The 23,571-nt window shown below is 44.3% G+C and overlaps 1 protein-coding gene across 1 annotated transcript in view; it reads right to left on the reverse strand.

The window, feature by feature from the left end:
- The window catches only part of BRINP1 (BMP/retinoic acid inducible neural specific 1), a 204,106-nt gene that overhangs the window by 70,358 nt on the left and 110,177 nt on the right, over positions 1-23,571 (reverse strand). The window contains exon 3 of the mRNA XM_040241751.1: positions 7,542-7,732. Coding sequence (XP_040097685.1) covers positions 7,542-7,732 — 191 coding nt within the window. The remainder of the gene's footprint in view (positions 1-7,541; positions 7,733-23,571) is intronic.

Raw genomic sequence — 23,571 nt, forward strand, 5'->3', positions numbered from 1 at the left:
TGTTCCATGGAGTAATTAAGAATGAATTAATTAATACATACAAAGTCCTTACATTAGTATCTGTTTGTTGTAGCAACCAAAATCATTTGGAATAGTAGCAGAACCTTTGATTCTAGAACTAGGCTGCCTGGATTTGCACTAGCTACAGGAGTCAGTTGCCTAATCCCTCGGCACTGCAGGTTCTCCACGTGTGATATTGGAAGCAGTAACTGTGTTTGCCTCCTAGGTTGTCATAGGGTTAAATATGTTAATGACATAAAGTACCTGAGCTCTTCCTGGTCCAGAATGAGTTCTGCCATTGTCTGATACCGCACATTATCAATCATATAAGACTTATCCTTACTTTTTGTCAACCCAATACAATAGAGTCGTCAGAGAACAAACGTTATCGATAACTTTCTGAGGACAAAAGGCTGATATCTAAGATAACTGAAATTTCTTTAGAATGCTGATGATTTTTTGAGTTAAAGGGAAGGTTAAAACACACACACACACACAAAACAAGTACTTTGGGAAGAACGGAGGTTATCCTAGGAGGCAGACCCTGTCCTGACACAAAGGTTGATCCCTCCGCCTTGGCCCCACCATGACTGCATTTAGTACGTGGTTTTCTCGTGGTTCAGCGTGCTCCCCGTGGAGGCTACAGTCTGTCTTTCAGCCAAACCATTCCTTCTGCCTCCATGCTTTATTCTTGCCAATTTTCCTCCCGGTCTTTCCTCAGACTCCATTTTATTTATTTATTTATTTTCTGCTTGGAATGCCGTGCCTTCCTCCCTCCACGTGTCCGGCTCCTGAAATCCTGTCCAGCCTTCTGAGCCCTGTTCCAGTGTCGCCTCCGCTTACTGCCCTGTGTCCGTGGCCTGGTGTCTCCTGTACACGCTTCAGAACCTACTCGGTTATCACCTTCCTGGTGCGGCTTTCCGGGCCACACCCTCCTCCGCAAGACAGCTGTCATCACCTGGCTTTATCGCTCTCCAGGGCGTCCATTCTGTTTAGCTCGCATATATGCACTGTATTCCGTGTGTTCTGAGCACTCTGCCAGGCAGCAGTGACAAGTGAATAAGACAGCGCCCCCATCCTTAGAGTCACCCAGTGAACGAGCGTGCTGCCCAGTATAGGAGCCACTGGCCAAACGCGGCTGCTGAGCATCTGAAATCTGGTCATTCCAAGCTGAGATGCACTGTGCCTATAAACTACACAGTGGAATCCCAAGAACTGGACAATGTAAAAAAAAAAAAAGGCAAACTGAAATATCTCATTAATAACAAAGGCTGGAAAGGGTGTGGAGAAAATGGAACCTTCCTCCACTGTCGGTGGGAATGTAAACTGGTGCAGCCATTATGGAAAATGGTATGGAGCCTCCTTAAAAAACTAAAAATGTGATCCAGCAATCACAATCCTGGGCACATATCCAGAGAAATCTCTAATTTGGAAAGATCCATGTACCCGTGTTCATAGCAGCACTATTCACAACAGCCAAGGCATGGACAACTCAACACTCATCAACAGAGGCTTGTCTTACGAAGCTGTGTCACGTATGTGCCATGGAATATTACTCAGCCATAAAAGAGAATGAAACAGTGCCACTTACAACAACGTGGACGGACCTGGAGATGATTATACTAAGCGAAGTAAGACAGAGAGAGACAAGTATCACATGATGTCACTTATATGCAGGTTCTAAAAAGTGATGCAAATGAGCTTATTTACAAACCAGATTCACAGACACAGAAAACAAACTTACGGTTACCAAAGGGAAGAGGGTAGGATGGATAAATTAGGAGTGTGCAATTAACAGGTCCAAATTACTGTACATAAAAGATAAGCAACAAGGATTTACTATATAATGCAGGGAACACTATTCAGTATTGTGTAGTAACTTATAATGGAAAAGAATCTGAAAAAAAAATACACAACTGAATCACTCTGCTGTACATCTAAAAGTAACACAATATTGTAAATCGACTATACTTCAATTACAAAATAAAAACAGACTAACAGGAAAAAAAGAAAAATATCAATACCAGTTTTTCATTACATGTTGAAATAATATTCTGGATATGTTATGTGAGATAAAATATATGGTTAAATTGATTCTCCCCTTTTTGTTTTCACTTTTAAAAATGTGGTTGGAAAGTTGTAAATGGCATATGTGACTCACACTAGCGGCTGATGTCATATTTCGATTGGACGACACTGGTCTAGGGAGACAGACACACACAGAAATAACTTCAAAACATAGGCCAGCTGAAGAGTGAAGGTACGGCTGCATGGGGTGGGATGCAGCCTGGAAGAGGGGTGCCTGCATCCCCATCGGTACTGCGGGACCCAAGCCACTGGTGACCTGATCTCCCTGCGTCTGCTGTCACTCCGGCTATGCTCGGTCCTACACAAATGTGTCCTTTTTCCTCTCATGCTTGGGGCTCTGCTTTTCTCCTGGCTGACTTCTACTCATCGCTCAGGTGGCACCACCTCTGGGAAGCCTCCCGTGAGTCACCAACTGTTTACTTAGGCTGACGTAAGAACGCTAACCACATGCTTCCATGCATGGCCCCCTTTCATTTCTGCAGTTTGTCACCTGCTACACCTCCTGGTGATTGCTTGTTGAACAGCCTGTCTCTTTTACTAGAGAAGAAGCTCTGTGAAGTTAACGAGGATATAAGAGCCTTTCATCACTTCATCGTCGTTGCCTAGCACAATCATATATTATGTGCTTAACAAATGGTCAGCATTTTATGTGTGGATGAAGGGATAAATACAGAAGTGGTCCGGCTCTACCGTGTTTGTTGAATGACATATCTGCCTTAACTACTAGACTGAAATCTTCCAGTGAGAAGATTCAGGATCATTAAAATTAATCTCTGGGTTCCCCATGCCCAGATTTAATCTGAGTTCAGGATAAGAAACTCATCTCTGCACCTTCCCATGAAGCCTTTGCCAGTTATACAGGAGAACATGACCATCCATCCTTTGGATCTGCAGCAACCTGAACAGACGTGGCCTAATGATGAATTTATACTCAACAATTAGATGTTGAGTTCCAGAGGGTGAGTAGTGGCCTAAGGCAAGAAGGACTCTATCTGATTCTTCTTTGTAATGTTCCCAATGCTTCTCCCAGGTCAAATGAAGAGCCAAAGTTCAGTTACCATTTGATGGGTAGATGGATGTATGGATGGGGAGACAGATGATTAAATGGATAGATGAACAGATAGATGAATGGAGAAGTAAATGATTAAATAAGTCAATATAAGCTAGAAGTTAGAGCCAGGAGGCAGAGGAAATAAATATTACACGTGTCAGCTCAGGCTCTCTAAGGCGCCTGTGAAAGAGAAGGCAAAATAGCCCAGGTCCCTCAGGACTGAGAACTGGAAGAAGCAAACCTTAGATCAAGAGGGGTTAATGGGCTTCTTGCTGCATTATTAAGACTTAATTTCTTGTTTATTAAGAGAACATTCTGTTTAGAGTTGCTTTCCCATTTGGGCATTCCTGCAAATTGCCTCTTCACCCCTCATAGACCTTTCCTCAGTCTTTCTGTCCTCTGGGGGTTTTGTCTCACTCTCTGCAGTACTTCTTTCAGGAGAGGGGGACAAAGTGGGGCATGTGGAGGATGGGCGATGAGGGGGAAATCCATCATCTTGCCTTTGGAGTCACTAGGGGACCCTGCGCCCAGAAAAGGGAAGGGCATGTCTGGACTTCAGGTCTCTGGGGCATCCCTCAGCCTTTCCTTCTGAAAAGCCTTTCCTCAGCCTTTCCCCAGTGACTTAGTTCACAGCCTTCCTCTTAGCCAAGGGGAGTTCTCCCAAAATACAGGGTGAGTAATGAGTATACACACACACACATTTACACAAGCACAAAACCATAGGTTTTCACACATTCAACAGATATTCCTGCAATATGCATACTTTCACATACATGTGAAAGCTCACATATACACATATATGTATACACTGCAACCATATTCACTGGTTCCAGGCATATGCATGTGTGCAATGCATATGTACGTATGTCCATATATATATGAACTTTCACGAAAGTATTAGCAGGCATCTGTGCAAGCGGGCATGCACTCCCATGCACGTGTACAAGCTTAGTTATACACATCACACAGACACCCAGCCTGCGAGGTGTTCCCTTTGGTCTAAAATATAAGCTTCAGAGGAACCAACGGGAATGACCATCCCTGTATTAATTGTGTCATTCCAGACCCCAATGTTTTCACTTCATCACTGTCCATAAAAGGCACTCACATCAAGTATTTTATGAGTTGAACAGACGCCACCCCAAAAGTGAGGATCCCAGAGAAACGTCTTAGATGTCAGCCCTCCTGCCGACTGTGCCTCCTCCTTCTCACTCCCTCTCCTTCCTCGTCTCTAAATGCATCTACTTGTCCTGTAAGTGACAGTTTAAGGATCATCTTTTGTTGTTTGAGTATGCCCTCAGGAACTCACCTGACACCTCAAACAGCTCATCAAAGCAGTTCTTCTAAATGAATATGGTGTTCTCCTTAGGAAAAATTATAGTGAATACAATTCTCTGCACTTCCTTATATTTATATGGAAAAATGGAGAGCCAGACAAGAAAGTGAATTTCTCTGCGTCTGCCATTCATCTAGGGAGTGGGAGGAAGGGGCTGTAGTCCTGAGTCCCCAGTGTGTGAGTCTTGCTAAACAGTAATACTCTGTGCTATGCTCCATCTCAGACCTGTCTGAGTCTCCGAGACCCCGTGGACCGCAGCCCACCAGGCTCCTCTGTCTGTGTAACTCTCCCAGCAAGTAAGCTGGAGTGGGTGGCCATGCCCTCCTGGTTGGATCTTTCCAACCCAGGGACGGAACCCACACCTCCTGTGTCTCCTGCGCCAGCAGGTGGGTTCTTAACAGCTGACTCACCAGGGGAGGCCCCCCAAAATAACAAGAATGATCGCAAAAACAACCACGGCCGTGACTTGTTAGGTGCCAAACACCGAAATAAGCAGTCAATGCCTCATTGTCCACAGTCCTCAAAGTATGCACGAACACTAGCGTTATTTCTATTTACACAAGAAGAGACCACGGCTCAGAGTATCGAGTAAGCTGTCAAGGTGACACAAAACTGCTGAGAACCAGGCAATCAAACGCCAGAACCCACCCTTCAAGACCCTACGATCTACGGCTCCCTTGTCTGCCGTCGCATGAGGATGCTCTTAAGAAAGACTTTTCCATGAATGAATGAAGTGGTGATGCGAGAAGGACCTCACGTGGCTGCTGATGCTGTGTCCATCAACAGTAAATCCTCCCGCCTCCCCGCTCCCCGCTCTGCCAGCTGAGGATGGAGGAAGCATTTAGGGCTTGCTGTCCAATACTGGAACTCAATCCAGTGCTCTGCATATTTTAAAATGTTGTGCTGTAAAAACAGGAAAGGAACAAGGCTCTGTGAATAATTCACCACCTCACCTTGAAGAAATTAAAAATATATTTCACTGCAAAAGAAAAGTCATTGTTATTTGGGACTTCCGGGGACTTGGACAGAACACAGTTCCTAATGGAAGAACTGCATTGATCCTAGTAACTGTTTTTTTTTTTTTCCAAGTGAAATGGGAGGTGGGGGAAGTTTAAAGAAAAGAGTACATGTTAATGCCACACTCAATGTAGAAGTGACTTCATTTTCATTTTATGATAGAGCAGAATTTATATGACATGATTTAACAATCATCAGTTAACCAATATGTGCTGGCTGATTGATTGTTGGATTGGGTGGGTTGTCAGGTCAGTGAGCTGGTTAAAGAGATGACAGATGTTGGGTCAAAAAATAATGCAAGCTTTGTGGACAGAAAACCCTAAGTTAAAATTTTAATTTTGTCACCAATCTTAGCTATACCTCTTGGAAGTCTCAGCTTCTTTATATACAAAATGGAGATAATATAATCTAACTTGTCATTTTTGCAGACTAAAGAGGGCATACAATGCCTACTATAAGCAAATATTCAAAAAGGTGTGGCAAATATGAGTAACTGGGCTTTCCTGGTCTGCAATGCAGGAGATGTGAGTTTGGCTCCCTGGAGAAGATCCCCTGGGGAAGGAAATGGCCACCCACTCCAGTATTCTTGCCTGGAGAATCCCATGCCCAGAGAAGCCTGGCGGGATACAGTCCCATGGGGTCCCAAGAAATCAGATAGGACTGAAGCAACCAAGTAACAACAGCAACAAGGCAAATTCCTAAGTAGTGGATTCGAAAGAATGAATTGGCCCAACCAACCTCTCCACCCACGTCTTCTACATCATCACATTTCTAAGCTGATCTGCCTTGAAATGCATATTGTGTGCTCAGCCTAGAAAGTTTCATCACTCTTCTTCTACACAGACAACTCCTACTGAGCTAAACTGTTACTTCCTGTAGGAAGTTTTCAGGAACCACTCCAGCTTGTGCTCACCCTCCTCGGAAAAAGATCAACTGTGATAACCATGACTCGGGCTACCCACTTGCCTTTGCCAACACGCCAATCCTGATTGTTTCACTGCTGCTGCTAAGTCACTTCAGGTGTGTCCGACTCTGTGCGACCCCAGAGATGGCAGCCCACCAGGCTCCCCCGTCCCTGGGATTCTCCAGGCAAGAACACTGGAGTGGGTTGCCATTTCTTTCTCCAGTGCATAAAAGTGAGAGGTGAAAGTGAAGTCTGTCAGTCGTGTCCGACTCTTCGCGACCCCATGGACTGCAGCCTACCAGGCTCCTCCGTCCATGGGATTTTCCAGGCAAGAGTACTGGAGTGGGGTGCCATTGCCTTCTCCTGACTGTTTCACTGACGAGCCAAATCTAAACACAACTTTGCAGCTCTCTGAGCAGGTGGCATGGTGCTCTACCACCTAAGGGGCTTTCCCAAAATTCACTGGACTCAGTCGTTGTAGCAGAAAACTGACGTCCAAAGGATAGTAGCTCATAATACAAGATGACGCACGTGGGCAAGACCCGCGAGTGGCTAAGTGCAGCAGTCTCTACCATCTCCTGTGTCCTTCGCATTTCCTTTCTCTCACTTATCCTCCCCTCTTATCCTTACTCCCTTCAAGATGAACTGGACACAAAGGGGAGAAATGGGTAGAGCTGAGTAGGCAGGAACAGTTGGTCTTCATTCCTACTGGTCTAGTCCAGACCCATAGAAGATGCAATGATATCCCCTTTGTAAAACGATAACCTCAAGTTGTTAGCTGCTAAAGCAGATTTTGATAAACACAAGGACTTCTTGAAACAATATCTCAAGTTTAATTTTTCCCTCAGATTAGACTGTCCTCCAAAGGAATCAATACAAGAAGAAGATTAAACATTCCCAACAGATTGAGCTAATTCCAAGGTGATGCCATTATTCCCACAAAAAGTTAGAAAACTCTCAAGTTAGATTTTCCCAGAGAACAGAATCAGCCAAGACAATCTGGCTTCTCTAACAACAGAGCCTTCTGAGTGATGTACAATGGCAGAGATGTTAAGATGGCTTTGATCCCAGGCCACCCCATGGTCCCCTCCCTCCCAGACCCAAAGCCATGACAAGGTTATATGGCCCAGTGACTGTCGACCTACCTCCCAAGGTGGCAGAGATGAGGAGGTGGGTGCCGTACTTTTTGATGATGGTATCAATGAACTGCTGAGTGGTGGGTCTCCTGCCGAGCAGGCGGATGCTCCTTTGAAACTCCGGCATGAGGGGCACTGGATGACGGACCAGGTCTCTCCTCTCGATGGCTGTGTTCCTCACCTTCCAACGGGCAAACTCCCTGGGCAGGAGAGATGGGTGAGACTCTCAGCTTACTAGCTCTACCCCCAAGCCAAGTCCACCCAACCAGCCCATCCAGGCATCTATCCTTAGGTGAGAGAGTGCTTACAACTACTTTCAATATTTATTAACTGATACTTAGCTCTGGAACCCTTGCTCTTTTCAGCACCATGATATTTGCTGCATGCTTTTCTCACCACTAGGGGCTTCCCTGGTAGTTCACACAATAAAAAAGTACGCTACAACTCAGAAGACCTGGGTTCAACTCCTTGAACGGAAAGATCCCCTGGAGGAGGGCACAGCAACCCATTCCAGTATTCTTGCCTGGAGAATCCCATGGACAGAGGAGCCTGGCGGGCTACAGTCCACAGGGGCACAAAGAGTCAGACACAACTGAGCCACTAACGCATTCTCATCACTGGGATACCGCAGTGAACCAGAGAGATGCCGTCATGCTTTCATGATGCTTATGGAGCATCAGACACAAAAATCACCGTCATCTAGTTCCTTATTCATCTCCCTCACTAGAGCGTGAGTGAAACCGTAGAGATGGGATCTTCTCAGGTACATGGTACCTGTCACACGGTGGAGTCAAAAGCATGCAGGCTGGATGAATGAATAAGCAAAAGAGTAAAGGAAGGAAGGAAGGCTCAGTACTGATGGACAAGGCGTAAGGCTCAAGGCAACTTGAAAGTTGTTCCAAGACAATTCCACGATCCAATAATGAGCCCAGGACTCAGCTTCAATCGAAAATTTCCTAGGCATTCATTGAACAACTACTGTTTGAAAGAAACTAAGCTATGTTCTGAATACCAGGGGAGGGACTTTCCACTCTTCCCTTCCCTAATGATGGAGAAAGTCAAGATGGAGAGACACTGGACCTGGGAGTCTACATTCAGGGTCTCACTGTGTCTCCTGTAAATTATGGGACGTGATCTTGGCCAGAGGATGTCACTTCTCTGGATCTACGTTGCCTTATGTGTAAAATCCAATCAATATTATCTATTTCCTATTGCTGGTGGCCAGAGTACATGAAGCATAGGGTGTGAAAATACCATTGGGAAATACCAGGCACTAATCCAATGTGAAAGTTTTATAACTTTTATCTCCTCACACATTCACGGATATATAAATCATTAAAGGTTCACAGATGATGGATGAGGAGCATGCAAACCAAATACAAGTAGACACTTAAAGGGCCTCGGTTCAGGTTGTTTTTGCTTTAATAATGACCTCTGTTCCTAGCAAAGATGGAGCTCCCTCTGGAACAACAGCTCTCTGACCTGTCTGAGTTATAAGCTCCAGGTCCCTTGAGCAAAACAGATTAGTCAAGAGGATAGTGAGGTCAGCCCAGACAGATGATGGGAGTGGGAGTCTAATGAAAAGGTCCCCTCTCCTGCCACAAGGTGGGAGAGATGAATAAAGGAAGGGGCACGGAGCAAGAAGACGCAGAACAGGGTGGGAAACAGGATGGAATAAGTCTCGGTAATTCAGCGGTGGAGTCTGACCCCTGATGCAGAGAAGGCTGTGTCTGAAGAAAAAGCTTCCACAATGGCATGCATTTCCAAGCCTCAGAGCTTATGGACTGTGTCTGTTTAAGAAACCTCTGTCCATAATTCATAACGCAGTTTGAATTCTAAATAAAGTCAGCTCAGTGCTCTGCATGAGGTAGGTGAGTATCAAATCTACCAACTGCACTCAGTGAACCTTGCAAGGCACCTACTCAGTGCCACATATCGTGTCCACAGGAGGGAGGGGACACCCCCAGTCTCATGTCTTTAAGATGCTCATAGTCTGGCAAGAAAGTCATGTCCCACTTATTGTCAACCAAAGCCTACAAGATGCAAAAGAAGGAACACAGACTTCTGAGGTCAGTAGGGGAAGCTTCAGTGAGAAGATCACATCTTAACTATAGTTTTGTGATTTAAACAAACAGAAGTGTTTTGTTTTTTTTTTTTTTTTAAATCCAAATACCCACGTAGATGAAAGGGCAGGAGCAGAGTGAGTAAAAGGACACAGAACACTTTATGGGAAGAGCTGCACAGGAGGTGAAGTGTATGAAGGAGAGGGTGTGCAACGGGGCAAAGTGGAGCATGCAGGGTGACAGGCATTAGAGGGTGAGGGATGTCAGAGCCAGCTGAGGGGGTCTCACAGGGGTGGTCGGCAGCTGGTGGCATGAGTCCCTAAGATTACTGCCTCCTGCTCTGGGTAATATCCTCCCCCAGAGTGCAGGCTGAACAGGACCCAGTGCTTTGCTTCTCAGGAACAGAATGTGAAGGACACAGCACATGCGTTTTGTGATCAGGTACAAAATACGGCAACTTCTTAGCCATAAGAAAGAACGAAATGATGCCATTTGCAGCAACATGGACGGATGTAGATATTATCATACTAAGCAAAGTGAGTTGGACAGAGAAGGACAAACATCATGTGACGTGACTTATATGTAGAATCTAAAACATGACTCAAATGAAAATATCTATGAAACAGAAACGGACTCACGGATGTGTAGAACAGACGGGTGGCTGCCAAGGTTGGTGGGAGGGGAGGAGCGGGAGCTTGGGCTTAGCGGATGCAAACTGGCATATATAGGATGCATAATAGGGTGCATACACAAGGCCATACTGTATGGCACAGGGAACTGTATTCAACACCCTGTGAGAAATCATAATGGAAAAGAATATGAAGACAAATATACATATATACATGGCTTCCCAGGTAGCCCAGAGGTAAAGAATCCGACTGCCAGTGCGGGAGACGCAAGAGACACAGGTTTGATCCCTGGGTCGGGAAGATCCCCTGGAGGAGGAAACGACAACCCACTCCAATATTTCTGCCTGGAAAATTCCATAGACTGAGGAGCGTGGCAGGTTACAGTCCACTGGACGACAAAGAGTCAGACATATATATATATATATGTATCTGAATCACTTTGCTGTATAGCATGAATTAACTTACAATTTACAAGTATAGTTGTAAATCAACTATATTTTAATAAAATTATTAAAAAAGCACCCAAAGCATGGCAACTTCCATTTCCGCTCCCCCTCTGTTTCTCTCGCAGTCACCCTCTCTCTCTCTGTCCTCGCCTCACTCTCGTGCTGCCTTGACGTAAGATGCTCTGTCGAGAGAGCTGTATGGAGAGGAGGGGAAGTCTCCAGTCAACAGCTTCTGAGGAGCAGAGACCACACGGGGGCTGGGTACTGACGGCAACCACGTGCATGAGCTGGGAGGCCGACCCTTCCCTGCAAAGCCTTGAAATGATGACAGTGTAGCAAGAGCAAGGGCACCTTGCTAAGCCACAACCAGATCCCCACCCCCGGAAACTGTGAAGAGATACATACAGCTGTAGTAAGCTATAACCTGTGTAATTTGTTACTCAGCATCAGACGACCAAGAAAAGATGATAGAATCATCAGATATTTCTGAGGAAAGAGTGTTTCCTCATCAGCTTATCACTGACATGTATAAAACTAGACATATATATGTATATAAAATAATGGAATTAAATATAAATGTATAGGCATAGAAACATATACTTCTTTCAGTATTATAGACAAATAATAGTTTTAAAATATTATGCTATATAGCTATGCTATATACAGGGATAATATATATATATATAACTTTTATTTATAACTTACAACCTTGGGTTACTATTTTTTTTTATGGGAATACATCTACATTCCTCAAAATTAACATGAATTTACACACAGAGAGGTTAAGGAACATGTCAAAAGCCACACAGCTCATTAGTGGTAGAGCTGGAAGTAGGACACTTGTATCCTGATTCTTAAAGCATTCTTTTAATGTAGGTATTGAGAAGGAGAATATAAAATCCATGGTAAAACCATGACTGATGCAAAGGAATGATGCCATACCACCATCAAGTTGCAATCCCATGATGTAACTTCTTTTTCTTTCTTTCCTTTTTTTTTTTTTTTACCAGCCTCCACATTCTTTCTGATGTTCACCAGCTATACATCCAGGGTCTGCTATCTGTGTTGCTTCCGTGAAAAAACTAGGGAGGAAGACCATGCTGCGTTCCTGGTTCCTCCCTCACCACATGGATGCTAGAGGATGCAGTGTGATCTGCAGAGCACAGTGTGCACACCCGGGAAAAGTTCAGTAATTGGGGGATGTAATGAAGTTCTGACTGCCGGTCACTGCCTGTTCAGCACCACAGACAGCTCCAGATCCTAAGGAACGGATACACCGTACCGAAAAAGAGTGGATGTTTAAGAAAGTTATTAAACAAGTATGTGCTATTTGCAACAGTCATTTTAGTCCTAGAGGGATCAGAAAGAAGGATCTCTAACCTAGTCTGAAGGAGGGGCGGGGGTGGAAATGGGGATGTCAAAACATCCTGTAAAGCTGAATCTTGAAAGGAAAATTGCATGTGGCTAGATGAAGACAGGGGAAGGATATTTTGGGAAGAATGAGCTCCACGTGCAAAAATGCCAGAAGATAAGAGAATAAGACAGTAGTTGGAGAGAAAGTGATACATATGTGTGCAGCACTCATGTGTGTGCCTATGAAATGTAAGATTTTTATCTATAAACTATAACTATATAAACAGAGTTTATAGATATAAACTCTTTTCTTAATGGGCAATAATCAAGACTAAAAATGTTCTAAGGATGAGTCTATATGACTCTGTGACAATCAAGGGAATACTTGACCTAAGAAGACTGTAACAGTCACAGGATTCCATGATTTTATCCTGTTTACCAAAATACACTTGAGCAAAAGGTCTTCAGAGCACCTGGATTGATTCAGAAGTAGATGTAAACAACCAAAACAGTTGGTTTTTGCTTTCAAAATTTAACCACTTGTTATTTTTCCAGATCTGAGTTTATAGCAGTAAACAAATTAGATAAAAGTCTTGCTATCAAGGAGCTTACATTCTCATGAGAGTTCAGTTTCAGTTTAGTCACTCAGTCGTGTCCGACTCTTTGTGACCTCATGAATCACAGCACACCAGGCCTCCCTGTCCATCACCATCTCCCGGAGTTCACTCAGACTCACATCCATTGAGTCCGTGATGCCATCCAGCCATCTCATCCTCAGTCGGCCCCTTCTCCTCCAACCCCCAATCCCTCCCAGCATCAGAGTCTTTTCCAATGAGTCAACTCTTCGCATGAGGTGGCCAAAGTACTGGAGCTTCACCTTTAGCATCATTCCTTCCAAAGAAATCCCAGGGCTGATCTCCTTCAGAATGGACTGGTTGGATCTCCTTGCAGTCCAAGGGACTCTCAAGAGTCTTCTCCAACACCACACTTCAAAAGCATCAATTCTTCAGCACTCAGCTTTCTTCACAGTCCAACTCTCACATCCATACCTGACCACAGGAAAAACCATAGCCTTGACCAGACGGACCTTACTCGGCAAAGTAATGTCTTTGCTTTTGAATATACTATCTAGGTTGGTCATAACTTTTCTTCCAAGGAGTAAGCGTCTTTTAATTTCATGGCTGCAGTCACAATCTGCAGTGATTTTGGAGCCCCCAAAAATAAAGTCTGACACTGTTTCTACTGTTTCCCCATCTATTTCCCATGAAGTGATGGGACTGGATGCCATGATCTTCGTTTTCTGAATGTTGAGCTTTAAGCCAACTTTTTCACTCTCCTCTTTCACTTTCATCAAGAGGTTTTTAGTTCCTCTTCACTTTCTACCATAAGGGTGGTGTCATCTGCATATCTGAGGTTATTGACATTTCTCCCGGCAATCTTGATTCCAGCTTGTGTTTCTTCCAGTCCAGCGTTTCTCATGATGTACTCTGCATAGAAGTTAAATAAGCAGGGTGACAGTATACAGCCTTGATGTACTCCTTTTCCTATTTGGAACCAGTCTGTTGTTCCATGTCCAGTTCTAACTGTTGCTTCCTGACTTGCATACAGATTTCTCAAGAGGCAGGTTAGGTGGTCTGGTATTCCCATCTCTTTCAGAATTTTCCACAGTTTATTGTGATCCACACAGTCTCATGAGAGTGGACAGCTAATAAAGAGACAAATGTGTACCATGTCAGAGGGAGAAAATGTATGAAGACAGATACACAGCAAAGGAAGGAAGTAGGAAAGTCCAGGGGAAGGAAAGATATAGCTCCATATATGTGGTCAGAAAAGGCTTCCTAATTCGATGACATTTAAGGAGACTTGAAGGAAACAAGGAATGGTGGAACAGCAATGTAGGAAGAAGGAACAGCAGGTGCAAAGGTCCTGAGGTAGGAATAATTTTGCCAGGTTTGGAAACAAGGTAGCAGGCCGAGATGAGCAGATGAGGAGAAGAGATGTTATGACAGGAAGGGTAATAAATATATATATACCATCAAAACATGGGAAGGGGTTGGCACCAATCTCAAAAGGCAAGTCTATATTCAGAAAATATTTTTTTATTTTTAAATTCTAAGTAATACAGAAAGCCAAAAGATTTTGAGTAATGACACCATCTAATTTGTGTTCTAAAAGAGGAGTAGGTAATATTTTTCTGTGAAGGGCCAGATAACGTTTTAGGCTCTGCAGTCATAAGGTACCTTATTGTTGCAGCCACTCAACTTTGTCCTGGTAGTATGAGGAAGCACAGACAATAATGATTGAGCATGGCTGTGTTCCAATAAAACTTTATTTACAAAAGCAGGTTTCAGGCCTGATGTGGCCCACAGTGAGTATGGCCCTTGTTCCTAAAGCACCACTGGGATTCCTTTCATAAAAGTCGTCAGATCTAACCCGCTCAGTTCATGGATGGCAGAATTGAATTTCTAAGACAGTAACTTAAGATCACACTGCAAATGATTGGCAGGGCTGAACTCAGGGCCTAGGACTCCTGATTTCAAATGCAGTGGCCTTTCCCCTGGAACATGCCACGTTAAAAAAAAGTAAAAGAAAATAAGAGTGAGAAAATGTCTTGCTGGTCATGTTGTCTAACTGCTCTGCTGGCCCAGGAACAATTTCATAAGTTCTCAGCAAATTGAGCACAACATAAAATATATCTATCTTTCTGAGCCCACAGAGCAAGCAAATTCCCCCTGGAGGAGAAGGCAGAGCTCACAATGGCATAGGATATGCTTATGCCCAATTAAGCATCCCAGCAGGGCAGGTGAACCAATTAGATTGAGATTAAAAAAGGATCTTGGATGGAAGGCATGGGGTGGCTGCAGCAGGGCCCATCCCACTAGGGGAGCAGAAGGTGGAGGGTGGATGATGACAGAGGCTGAGATGGGTGGAGACTGGATCCAGGGTCGTAGGATTTAGGATGAGCGTAGAGAGCAAACTGCAAGCCCAAGACTCTCATTTAAGAGCACTGCTTTCATAGTAATCCTCCCGTGTCTTCTTTGTCAGCCCTCTGCTTTCATGCACGCACGCACACGCGCGCGCACACACACACACACACACACACACCGCTGAGAATAAGTTGTACTCAAGGAGAAAGGACTGTGAGCAGGCAGAACTGGCTCTGTGCCCTTGGGGAGGTGTGTGTTTACTCTCCTGGGAAATAAGCTGATTGTATTAGATGCTCTTCAGTTCTGCAGCTCTCAGCCCGGGCCTCGGAGATGGCAATCTTGACTCTGCCATCAATTAGCTGTGAAATCATGACGAGTTTGCATATATACTGCAAAAAAAAAAAATGCAGATGCCATCTAGGGGAAGCATATCTACCTTAAAGGGGTGGGTTTAGAATTATATTAAATCATGGAGCACAGCATCTAGAATGTAATAACCCTCAACAAGAAGGCAGTGCTAAAGTTAGTATCAATATTTTCACTGTTGCCATGCCCTGGAAGGAGCACCGGTGGGAAGCTGGAGGACACAGCCTGATGGACAATGGGTGGGAGATAAGGGGAAACAATCCTGTTCTTTTTAAAGCTCTCAGTAGGCAGAACTTCTGTGGTGGGATTTGATTCCTGTGAACTATGTTACAAGTAGTGAGTCTGTTTTCAAGTAATGGACTGAGTTGATAAACTTCCTCCCACTCTCATGTATGTGATGAAGACTAAAAAAAAAAATGCATATTCCAAGTTGTTTGGAGAGATAAATGAAATAATGGTTAGAAAATTCTTTATAAACTGCAGCAAGGTATGGACAATTGTAAGCTGCTGTTGATATTATTATTATCACTTGCAAAGGCCCAGCAACAATGATGTGGCATGTCTGTGTGCTAAGGTGTTTCAGTCGTGTCTGGCCCTTTGCGACCCCATGGACTATAGCCCGCCAGGCTCCTCTGTCCATGGGGATTCTCCAGAGCAAGAATGCTGGAGTGAGTTGCCATGCCCTCCTCCCCAGACATTCCCAACCCAGGGGTCGGACGCAGGTGTCCGTATTGAAGGTGGGTTCTTTACCGTCTGAGCCATGTTACTGTCCCTGAAAATGTCCTCTTTTGTTCCCTCGTGTGTAAAGTGGGGGAGAACAATTTCTATTTCTCAGGGTTGTGAGGTGAATATCTCCCGCAATGCTGAGTCCTTAGTGAGCATGGGATAAATGTGAGTTTCCTCCACATTTTCTAGATAATCAAAGTTACTAATGACCTCTAACAAAGTGGAGGGTTGCTTTACTCTTCTTTACTAAGCACGTTTTGCAGTTTGTTTGTTTTTTAATTGAACTTGATCCCATAGCAAAACCAGGTGAAGCAGTATTCAAAAACACACCTACTATATAGACTTTAAAATATAGAACACTGGGGGAAAAAGGAGGAGAATAAAATGAATCTTAGATTAAAATTACCATGCAAAATTCATCATATAAAATCCTGAACACTTGATAGAAAAGGACAACAAATGTCTCTGAGTTTCCCTGCAGCCAAGAGAAAAAGGGAATGCAGACCACAGAGCCACATAGTCAGGAAGAAAACAGATCATTTGTTCAAAGTTGCTGGAGATACACAGAATCTTGGATGCTGTGATAAGATATACAAATGTCTCCCATGATTTTCCATAAAGAGATGGATGTAGTTGAAGCTGGTGGGGTATATCCTCACTAATCCACCAATATTTGATTGGTTCAATGTAGCCTAATGCATATGAAACAGGCACTAACATTACTGTCTAAACAGGAAGTTATCCAGTGATCTGACTTAATCCAAGGATACATTTTAGAATATGTAATCAATGCAGATGGTGATTGCAGCCATGAAATTAAAAGACACGTAATCCTTGGAAGGAAAGTTATGAACAACCTAGAAAGCATATTAAAAAGCAGAGACATTACTTTGCCAACAAAGGTCCATCTAGTCAAGGCTATGGTTTTTCCAGTTGTAATACATGGATGTGAGAACAGGAGTATAAAGAAAGCTGAGCACCGAAGAATTGATGCTTTTGGAGAACTGTGCTGTTGGAGAAGACTCCTGAAAGTCCCTTGGACTGAAGGAGATCCAACCAGTCAATCCGAAAGGAAATCAGTCCTGAATATTCATTGGAAGGACTGATGTTGAAGCTGAAGCTCCAATACTTTGGCCACCTGATGAGAAGAGCTGACGCATTTGAAAAAACCTTGATGCTGGGAAAAATTAAGGGCAGGAGGAAAAGGGGATGACAGACAATGAGATGGTTGGATGATATCATCAACTCAATGGACATGAGTTTGAGTAAACTCCAGGAGTTGGTGATGGACAGGGAGGCCTGGAGTGCTGCAGTCCATGGGGTCATAAAGAGTCAGACATGACTGAGGGACTGAACTGAACTGAATAGACATGGGAAATCCCAGTTCGATCCCTGGGTTGGGAAGATCCCCTGGAGAGAGGATAGGCTACCCATTCCAGTATCCTTGGGTTTCCCTGGTGGCTCAGATGGTAAAGAATCTGCCTACAATGCGGGAGACCGGGGTTCGATCCCTGGGTTGGGAAGATCCCCCGGAGGAGGGCATGGCAACCCACTCCAGTATTCTTGCCTGGAGAATCCCCATGGACAGAGGAGCCTGGTGGGCTACAGCCCATGGGGTCGCAGGGTCGGACATGACTGAGTGACTAACCACAGCACACCAACGTAGACACGGTAACTCCAATAGATGCTCGCTGTAAACATAACTGCTTAAGGTTACAGGATGTTTGCACTTGTTTATTCCTGGGTGGCTTGTTCCACTGACTGCATTTATTTGGGAGTGAAATAAAAATAAGCCTCTGAGTGTCTGGGGCTGGGGGGAGGGGAATCTGGGACCACATCCATTACTATTAGCAGAAAATTAGCCCCAGAGATGAACAGGGGAATCATAGAGGAGGGGAGTGAGGAGATGAAATCATTGAGCTGAGAGAGAGAGAGAATGCATTTCCCTTGCCTGCTGTTCCCAGCTTCTCCCCACATGTTCCCCAGTCAGCTCAGGGAAGGGTGAACCCAAGGGCACATGTGAAGTGGAAATTATCCATCTTAACATCATGGTGTCCTCGACAAATTCCCTGCCTGCCTCCATGCCCCAGAACATAAGCAAGAAGACAGCTGAGGAGTCCCAGCAGGCCAAGTGGATCTCCAGGGTAACAGCTCTAGAAGGATGAGGAGAGGAAACACAGAAAACAACCAACCAAAAAGAGCTGTCCCTGCAAATGTGATTGTGAATACTGTATTTTAACTAGAAGTAAAGACACTGACTTAACTGTAGAGCAAATAATCCTTGCTCACAATTTGTAGGTCAGTCTTTCTATTCTCCAAAGTGTGTTCTCTTAAGTACTGGCATTTTTATTCTTCTGCCAACCCTAGTAGGAGTTCTGAAGGCTCTTATGGGAATAAAGTTCAGAGAAATGGGGGCAACTAGTCCAGGGGAAGCAGCCTGGAGTTGGACTGCATGCTTCTTACTGAACAGAAACTTGGAAGGGATAAAAAGAAACACAACAAGCACACTTGGAATGGCCCAGCTTTGAGAGAAATGGACCATCTCCAGAAAAGCAAGTGGGATTCTTCATGGAGCAGTGTTACTGAGGACAGGGACCACCATGGCGGGGGGGGGGGGGGTATGGGAATTCATCATGGGAAAGTGACTTAGAAGGTTTTTGTTTTATTTCACTCAGAGCTGACAGAGTTTCCTGAGACACCCTTAGTCACCTGAGCTACCTTGCAGTCATACAGAATCCAAAATATCAGAATGAGGATGAAAAGGGTTTTGGAATAAGCATCCAAGGACTTTGCTGCCATTTCACCAATGAGGAAACTGAGACTCGGAAGGAGAAATGGACTTGCCCAAGGCCTTAGTACCTTTGATGGCAAGAGGAACCAAACTCTGGGTTCGGGGTCTACCCTGACCTGCCATCCCATTCCATCATGTCGGTTTTGTGGGGTCTGTAGTGCACTTGGTCCTTTACAAAGCTCCGTTGTCTATACATTTTACTACTGATAACCTAGAAGGGGGGACATTTCCATCCATCACAAGTGGGGACCCTGAGGTTAAGGGCCGTGAAGGCCACCTGGCAAACCCATGTGAGCACCGGGACAGGAACTCAGATTCCAGGTGCTCCACTGGGGTTCCTCCCTGCTTCTTCCTGTCCCCTCCTCCTTGGGTTCCTCCCTGCTTCTTCCTGTCCCCTCCTCCTTGGGTTCCTCCCTGCTTCTTCCTGTCACCTCCTCCTTGGGTTCCTCCCTGCTTCTTCCTGGCCCCTCCTCCTTGGGTTCCTCCCTGCTTCTTCCTGGCCCCTCCTCCTTGGCCCCCTCTGGCCTCACAAGCCCAGTGGAGGACAGGCATCAACCGTCCTAAACCGCCCTGTCAGGAGCACCTGTGATGCTCTGTGGAGGAACAAAATCCAGGATATCCAGAAAAAGCCAATGATCATCCCCAGAGCACCTGAACAAAGGGCACAAAAAAGGTCCTTTCTTGACATGTGGGAGGAGCTCAGAGTTTACAGCCAGAAAGTCCCAGCTTTGAACCTTAGCATAAAGCCACTCATCAGCTGAGCAGTCTTTTGCAGATTGCTCACCCTCTTCAAGCTTCTTTATCAGTGTGATTGCAATCCTAGTACTCACCTTGCAGGGTTGCTGGAAGGATTAAGCATAATGAATGCAATTAATCTGGCAGTAGTAGCTACTCAATAAATGTGAGCTATTTATCCTTTGGCAAGGCTTTCTAAAAGGGGAGTTTGTCACATAACACATAACTTTTAATGGATATTTTAAATGATCTTAATATGCCCATGGGCTCCAGGGATTACACAAACTGCATATAAATAAAATATTTAAAATTCTGTTTACTCGATTTGTCTCTCTGCTTATTTCCAAAGCATCTATTGTGAAAGCATGACTCATAACTAAATATAGATTAATAAAAGTTTGGAGCAGCAATTATTTTCCAATTATCATAAATCCCATTAAACATTGCAATTAGATAAATTTTCTTTTTCAGATCACAAAATTTGAGAGTTCCAAGGAACCACAGAGAACGTCTCAGTATTGCCTTCGATCTTTAGATGGAAACTTTGAGGGGGAAAATCATTTTCTCAGGGACACACAGCTGGGAAAGTGTGAACTGCTCAGCCATGTCCACTTCTTTGTGACCCCATGGGCTGTAGCCCGCCAGGCTCCTCTGTCCGTGGGATTCTCCATACAAGAATACTGGAGTGGGGTGCCACTTCCTTCTCCAGAGGGTCTTCCCCACCCAGGGATTGGACCTGGGTGTCCCATACTGTAGGTAGATCCTCCACGGTCTGAGCCACCAGGGAAGTCCAGTAGCTGGTTTTAAAATCCAAGTCTTGCACAACTAGACGTCTGCTCATTTCCCTCAGCCACGGCACATTTTTCTAGGAGAAAATATGAGCAAACTTTCCCCCAGCAAGTATTACTGCACTTAATTGCCAATCTTTTTCTTGTTAAAACATTTTAGGATTGTCAAGCATGCTGCCATCTGAGAGCCTCCTTCAAATCTGCTTCCCCAGTGATGGCCTTCTTTTGTTTCCTTATATAGAAAGCTTCCCAGGCCCTGCTTTAAACTTGTTAAGAAAGATCTTTTTCTTCAATCCAGTCAACACACATTTACTGAATTTCTGATCTTATACCAGGAATTGGCAATTTAAGGCTGTCCTTTACTTAACTCAAATGTTTCAAAGTTCTTAAGAATGACTGAACTCAGGGGTCAACAACCTATGGCCCACAGACCAAGTTTGTGCCTCTGACTGTTGTGCAAGTAAATTTTTATTGGAACACAGTCATACTCATGTGTTTCTGTATTATCTGTGGCTACTTTCACACTATAATCTCAGAATTTAATAGCTGCAGCAGAGACCATAAGGTCCATGGAGTATAAAATACGTACGATCTGGCTCTATAGTGAAAATGTTGGCTGATGTTGGTTTAACCCATTGAGCTGGCCAGTCAAATGATGCATTTTAAGGAAATAATAAAAATGCTAGATTCAAGATTTATAGATTGAGCTACTCAAAGAGATAGATCATTAAATTCTGTATTTTTTTTTTAGATTCTTTTGCCCTAAAAATATTTTAAGAACAGTGGACCAAAGAAAATCAGAAAAGAAGGATGTTTCCCAGACAGCCTGCCTCAAGCTCCTTTAAGACTAAATAACAAAGTCATTACTTAAATACACATTAGAAGTCATAGATTAAAAAGAAAAAAAAAAAAAAGCCCAGATCACACCTGAGTTAAGAAAACAGACATGTTTCAAGGGAAATTTGTGATTTGATGATTAAACAAGGTAATTGATTTCACACACGCAATGATGATAGCATATTCAAAAACAGAGACATTACTTTGCCGACTAAGGTCCGTCTAGTCAAGGCTATGGTTTTTCCTGTGGTCATGTATGGATGTGAGACTTGGACTGTGAAGAAGGCTGAGCGCCGAAGAATTGATGCTTTTGAACTGTGGTGTTGGAGAAGACTCTTGAGAGTCCCTTGGACTGCAAGGAGATCCAACCAGTCCATTCTAAAGGAGATCAACCCGGGTATTTCTTTAGAAGGAATGATGCTGAAGCTGAAACTCCAGTACTTTGGCCACCTCATGTGAAGAGGTGACTCACTGGAGAAGACTTTGATGCTGGGAGGCATTGGGGGTAGGAGAAGGGGACGACCGAGGATGAGATGGCTGGACGGCATCATTGACTCGATGGACGTGAGTCTGAGTGAACTCTGGGAGTTGGTGATGGACAGGGAGGCCTGGCGTGCTGCGATTCATGGGGTTGCAAAGAGTCAGACACAACTGAGCAACTGAACTGAACTGAACGATGAAAAAAATACCATTCAGGGGTCGACGGCATGCTCAGAGGTATGTGATTGCCCGAAAGCTGCATGAAGAAGGATGGTACCACTGATTTTCCTTCTTGGGGGATGAGCTGTAGTGCCATGAAACCCTGGCTCCAGTGGATGGAACTGTAATGACCATCAAGAACTGGCAGCAGGGCCAAGTGCCACTCAACAGAGCAAGCTTTTTCTGACTGTCAGAATGAATCAGAATAGAACAGGCTGCCCTGGGAAGTAGGGAGCCCTTGTCTAAAGATACGGAAGCAGAGTTTGAGTCACTGATTGACATAGATGCTTATGGAAGGGATTCAGAACCCACGCAGTCACTGGGGAGTGTTGCTGTTGCTGTCTTTCCTGACTGGGAGACCCTGTGTGTCTCAGAAAAGAACACAAGGAGCTGTCTTCTGAGTGCTCAGGTGAACTGGAGATATTTTCTTGTAACCATTTGACAGCTCTCCTGGTCTCTCAGACACCAGGATTAACAATAGTTATAAGAGAGATGACCTATTTAGTTATTGTTTTTAGTCCTGAGTTAACTGAATGATACCCTGAAACACACTGAGAGATGCCAGCCGCCTGCTCTATGCCATGGTTGCCCCCAGACTCAGAATGTTAATTTTATTTTCTCCTCTAATGGCACCCCACTCCAGTACTCTTGCCTGGAAAATCTCATGGACAGAGGAGCCTGGTGGGCTGCAGTCCACGGGGTCGCTAAGAGTCGGACACGACTGAGCAACTTCCCTTTCACTTTTCACTTTCATGCATTGGAGAAGGAAATGGCAACCCACTCCAGTGTTCTTGTCTGGAGAATCCCAGGGATGGGGGAGCCTGGTGGGCTGCCGTCTATGGGGTCACACAGAGTCGGACACGACTGAAGTGACTTAGCAGCAGTAGCAGAAAGCACCTAAATACAGTTCCTCTCTGTCACAGGATCTTTCAGTCTCTCCCTCTCTCTCTCTCTTTTTTTGGCATCCCCATAAGAGATGAGCAAGTGTTATTTTTCTTGGGCATAAAGCTATTTTAATGGCCACATCCATCCTACCAAAGTCACTGTCAATAAACCATTCTCCTACAAGTTCACTTGGTACTTTCCAGAAGAATCCAGCTCCCCCTCTCACCTAAACAGATGCTTACCAACCTAAATTCATAGACTTAGCCGCAAGTAAAACTTCTTTCCCAACACTGGACATGGTTGACTTTTCAGGTTGATATGCCTAAAGATAAATATATAATATTGGGCACCAAATATGGGCCAGGTGTTTTGCATTAAGCACAAGCACCCTGAGCAGTGGTTATAATGATCTCTATTTTATAGATGAGGAAACTCAGATTCAAAAACCCACCCAGGTTTTAACTCTATCACACTATGCACACACTAGATGTGACTTACAATGACATGCAACCTACGATTCTATTTAGCAAGCTAATTACCAGTTATGAATTCACATGAACTATTCTTAAACTAGCTTGTATTTTTTGCATTTTCAGCAAGGAATTACCAATATTTTGGCCTCCTTAAGGGCTAACATTGGGTCTGAAAGAATGAGCACTGGCTTTGAGCAAAGGCATCATAAATCTACCATCTACTGTACCATAGTAAGCTGGGCTACCTTGGAAAAGCCATGATTCTTCTTCGGACTTCACTTTTCCTATCCGTAAAGTGGACTGCTAGGTTGGATGACTGGG

The sequence above is a fragment of the Oryx dammah genome, unplaced genomic scaffold (assembly GCF_014754425.2).
Source record: "Oryx dammah isolate SB20612 unplaced genomic scaffold, SCBI_Odam_1.1 HiC_scaffold_1, whole genome shotgun sequence".
NCBI lineage: Eukaryota > Metazoa > Chordata > Mammalia > Artiodactyla > Bovidae > Oryx > Oryx dammah.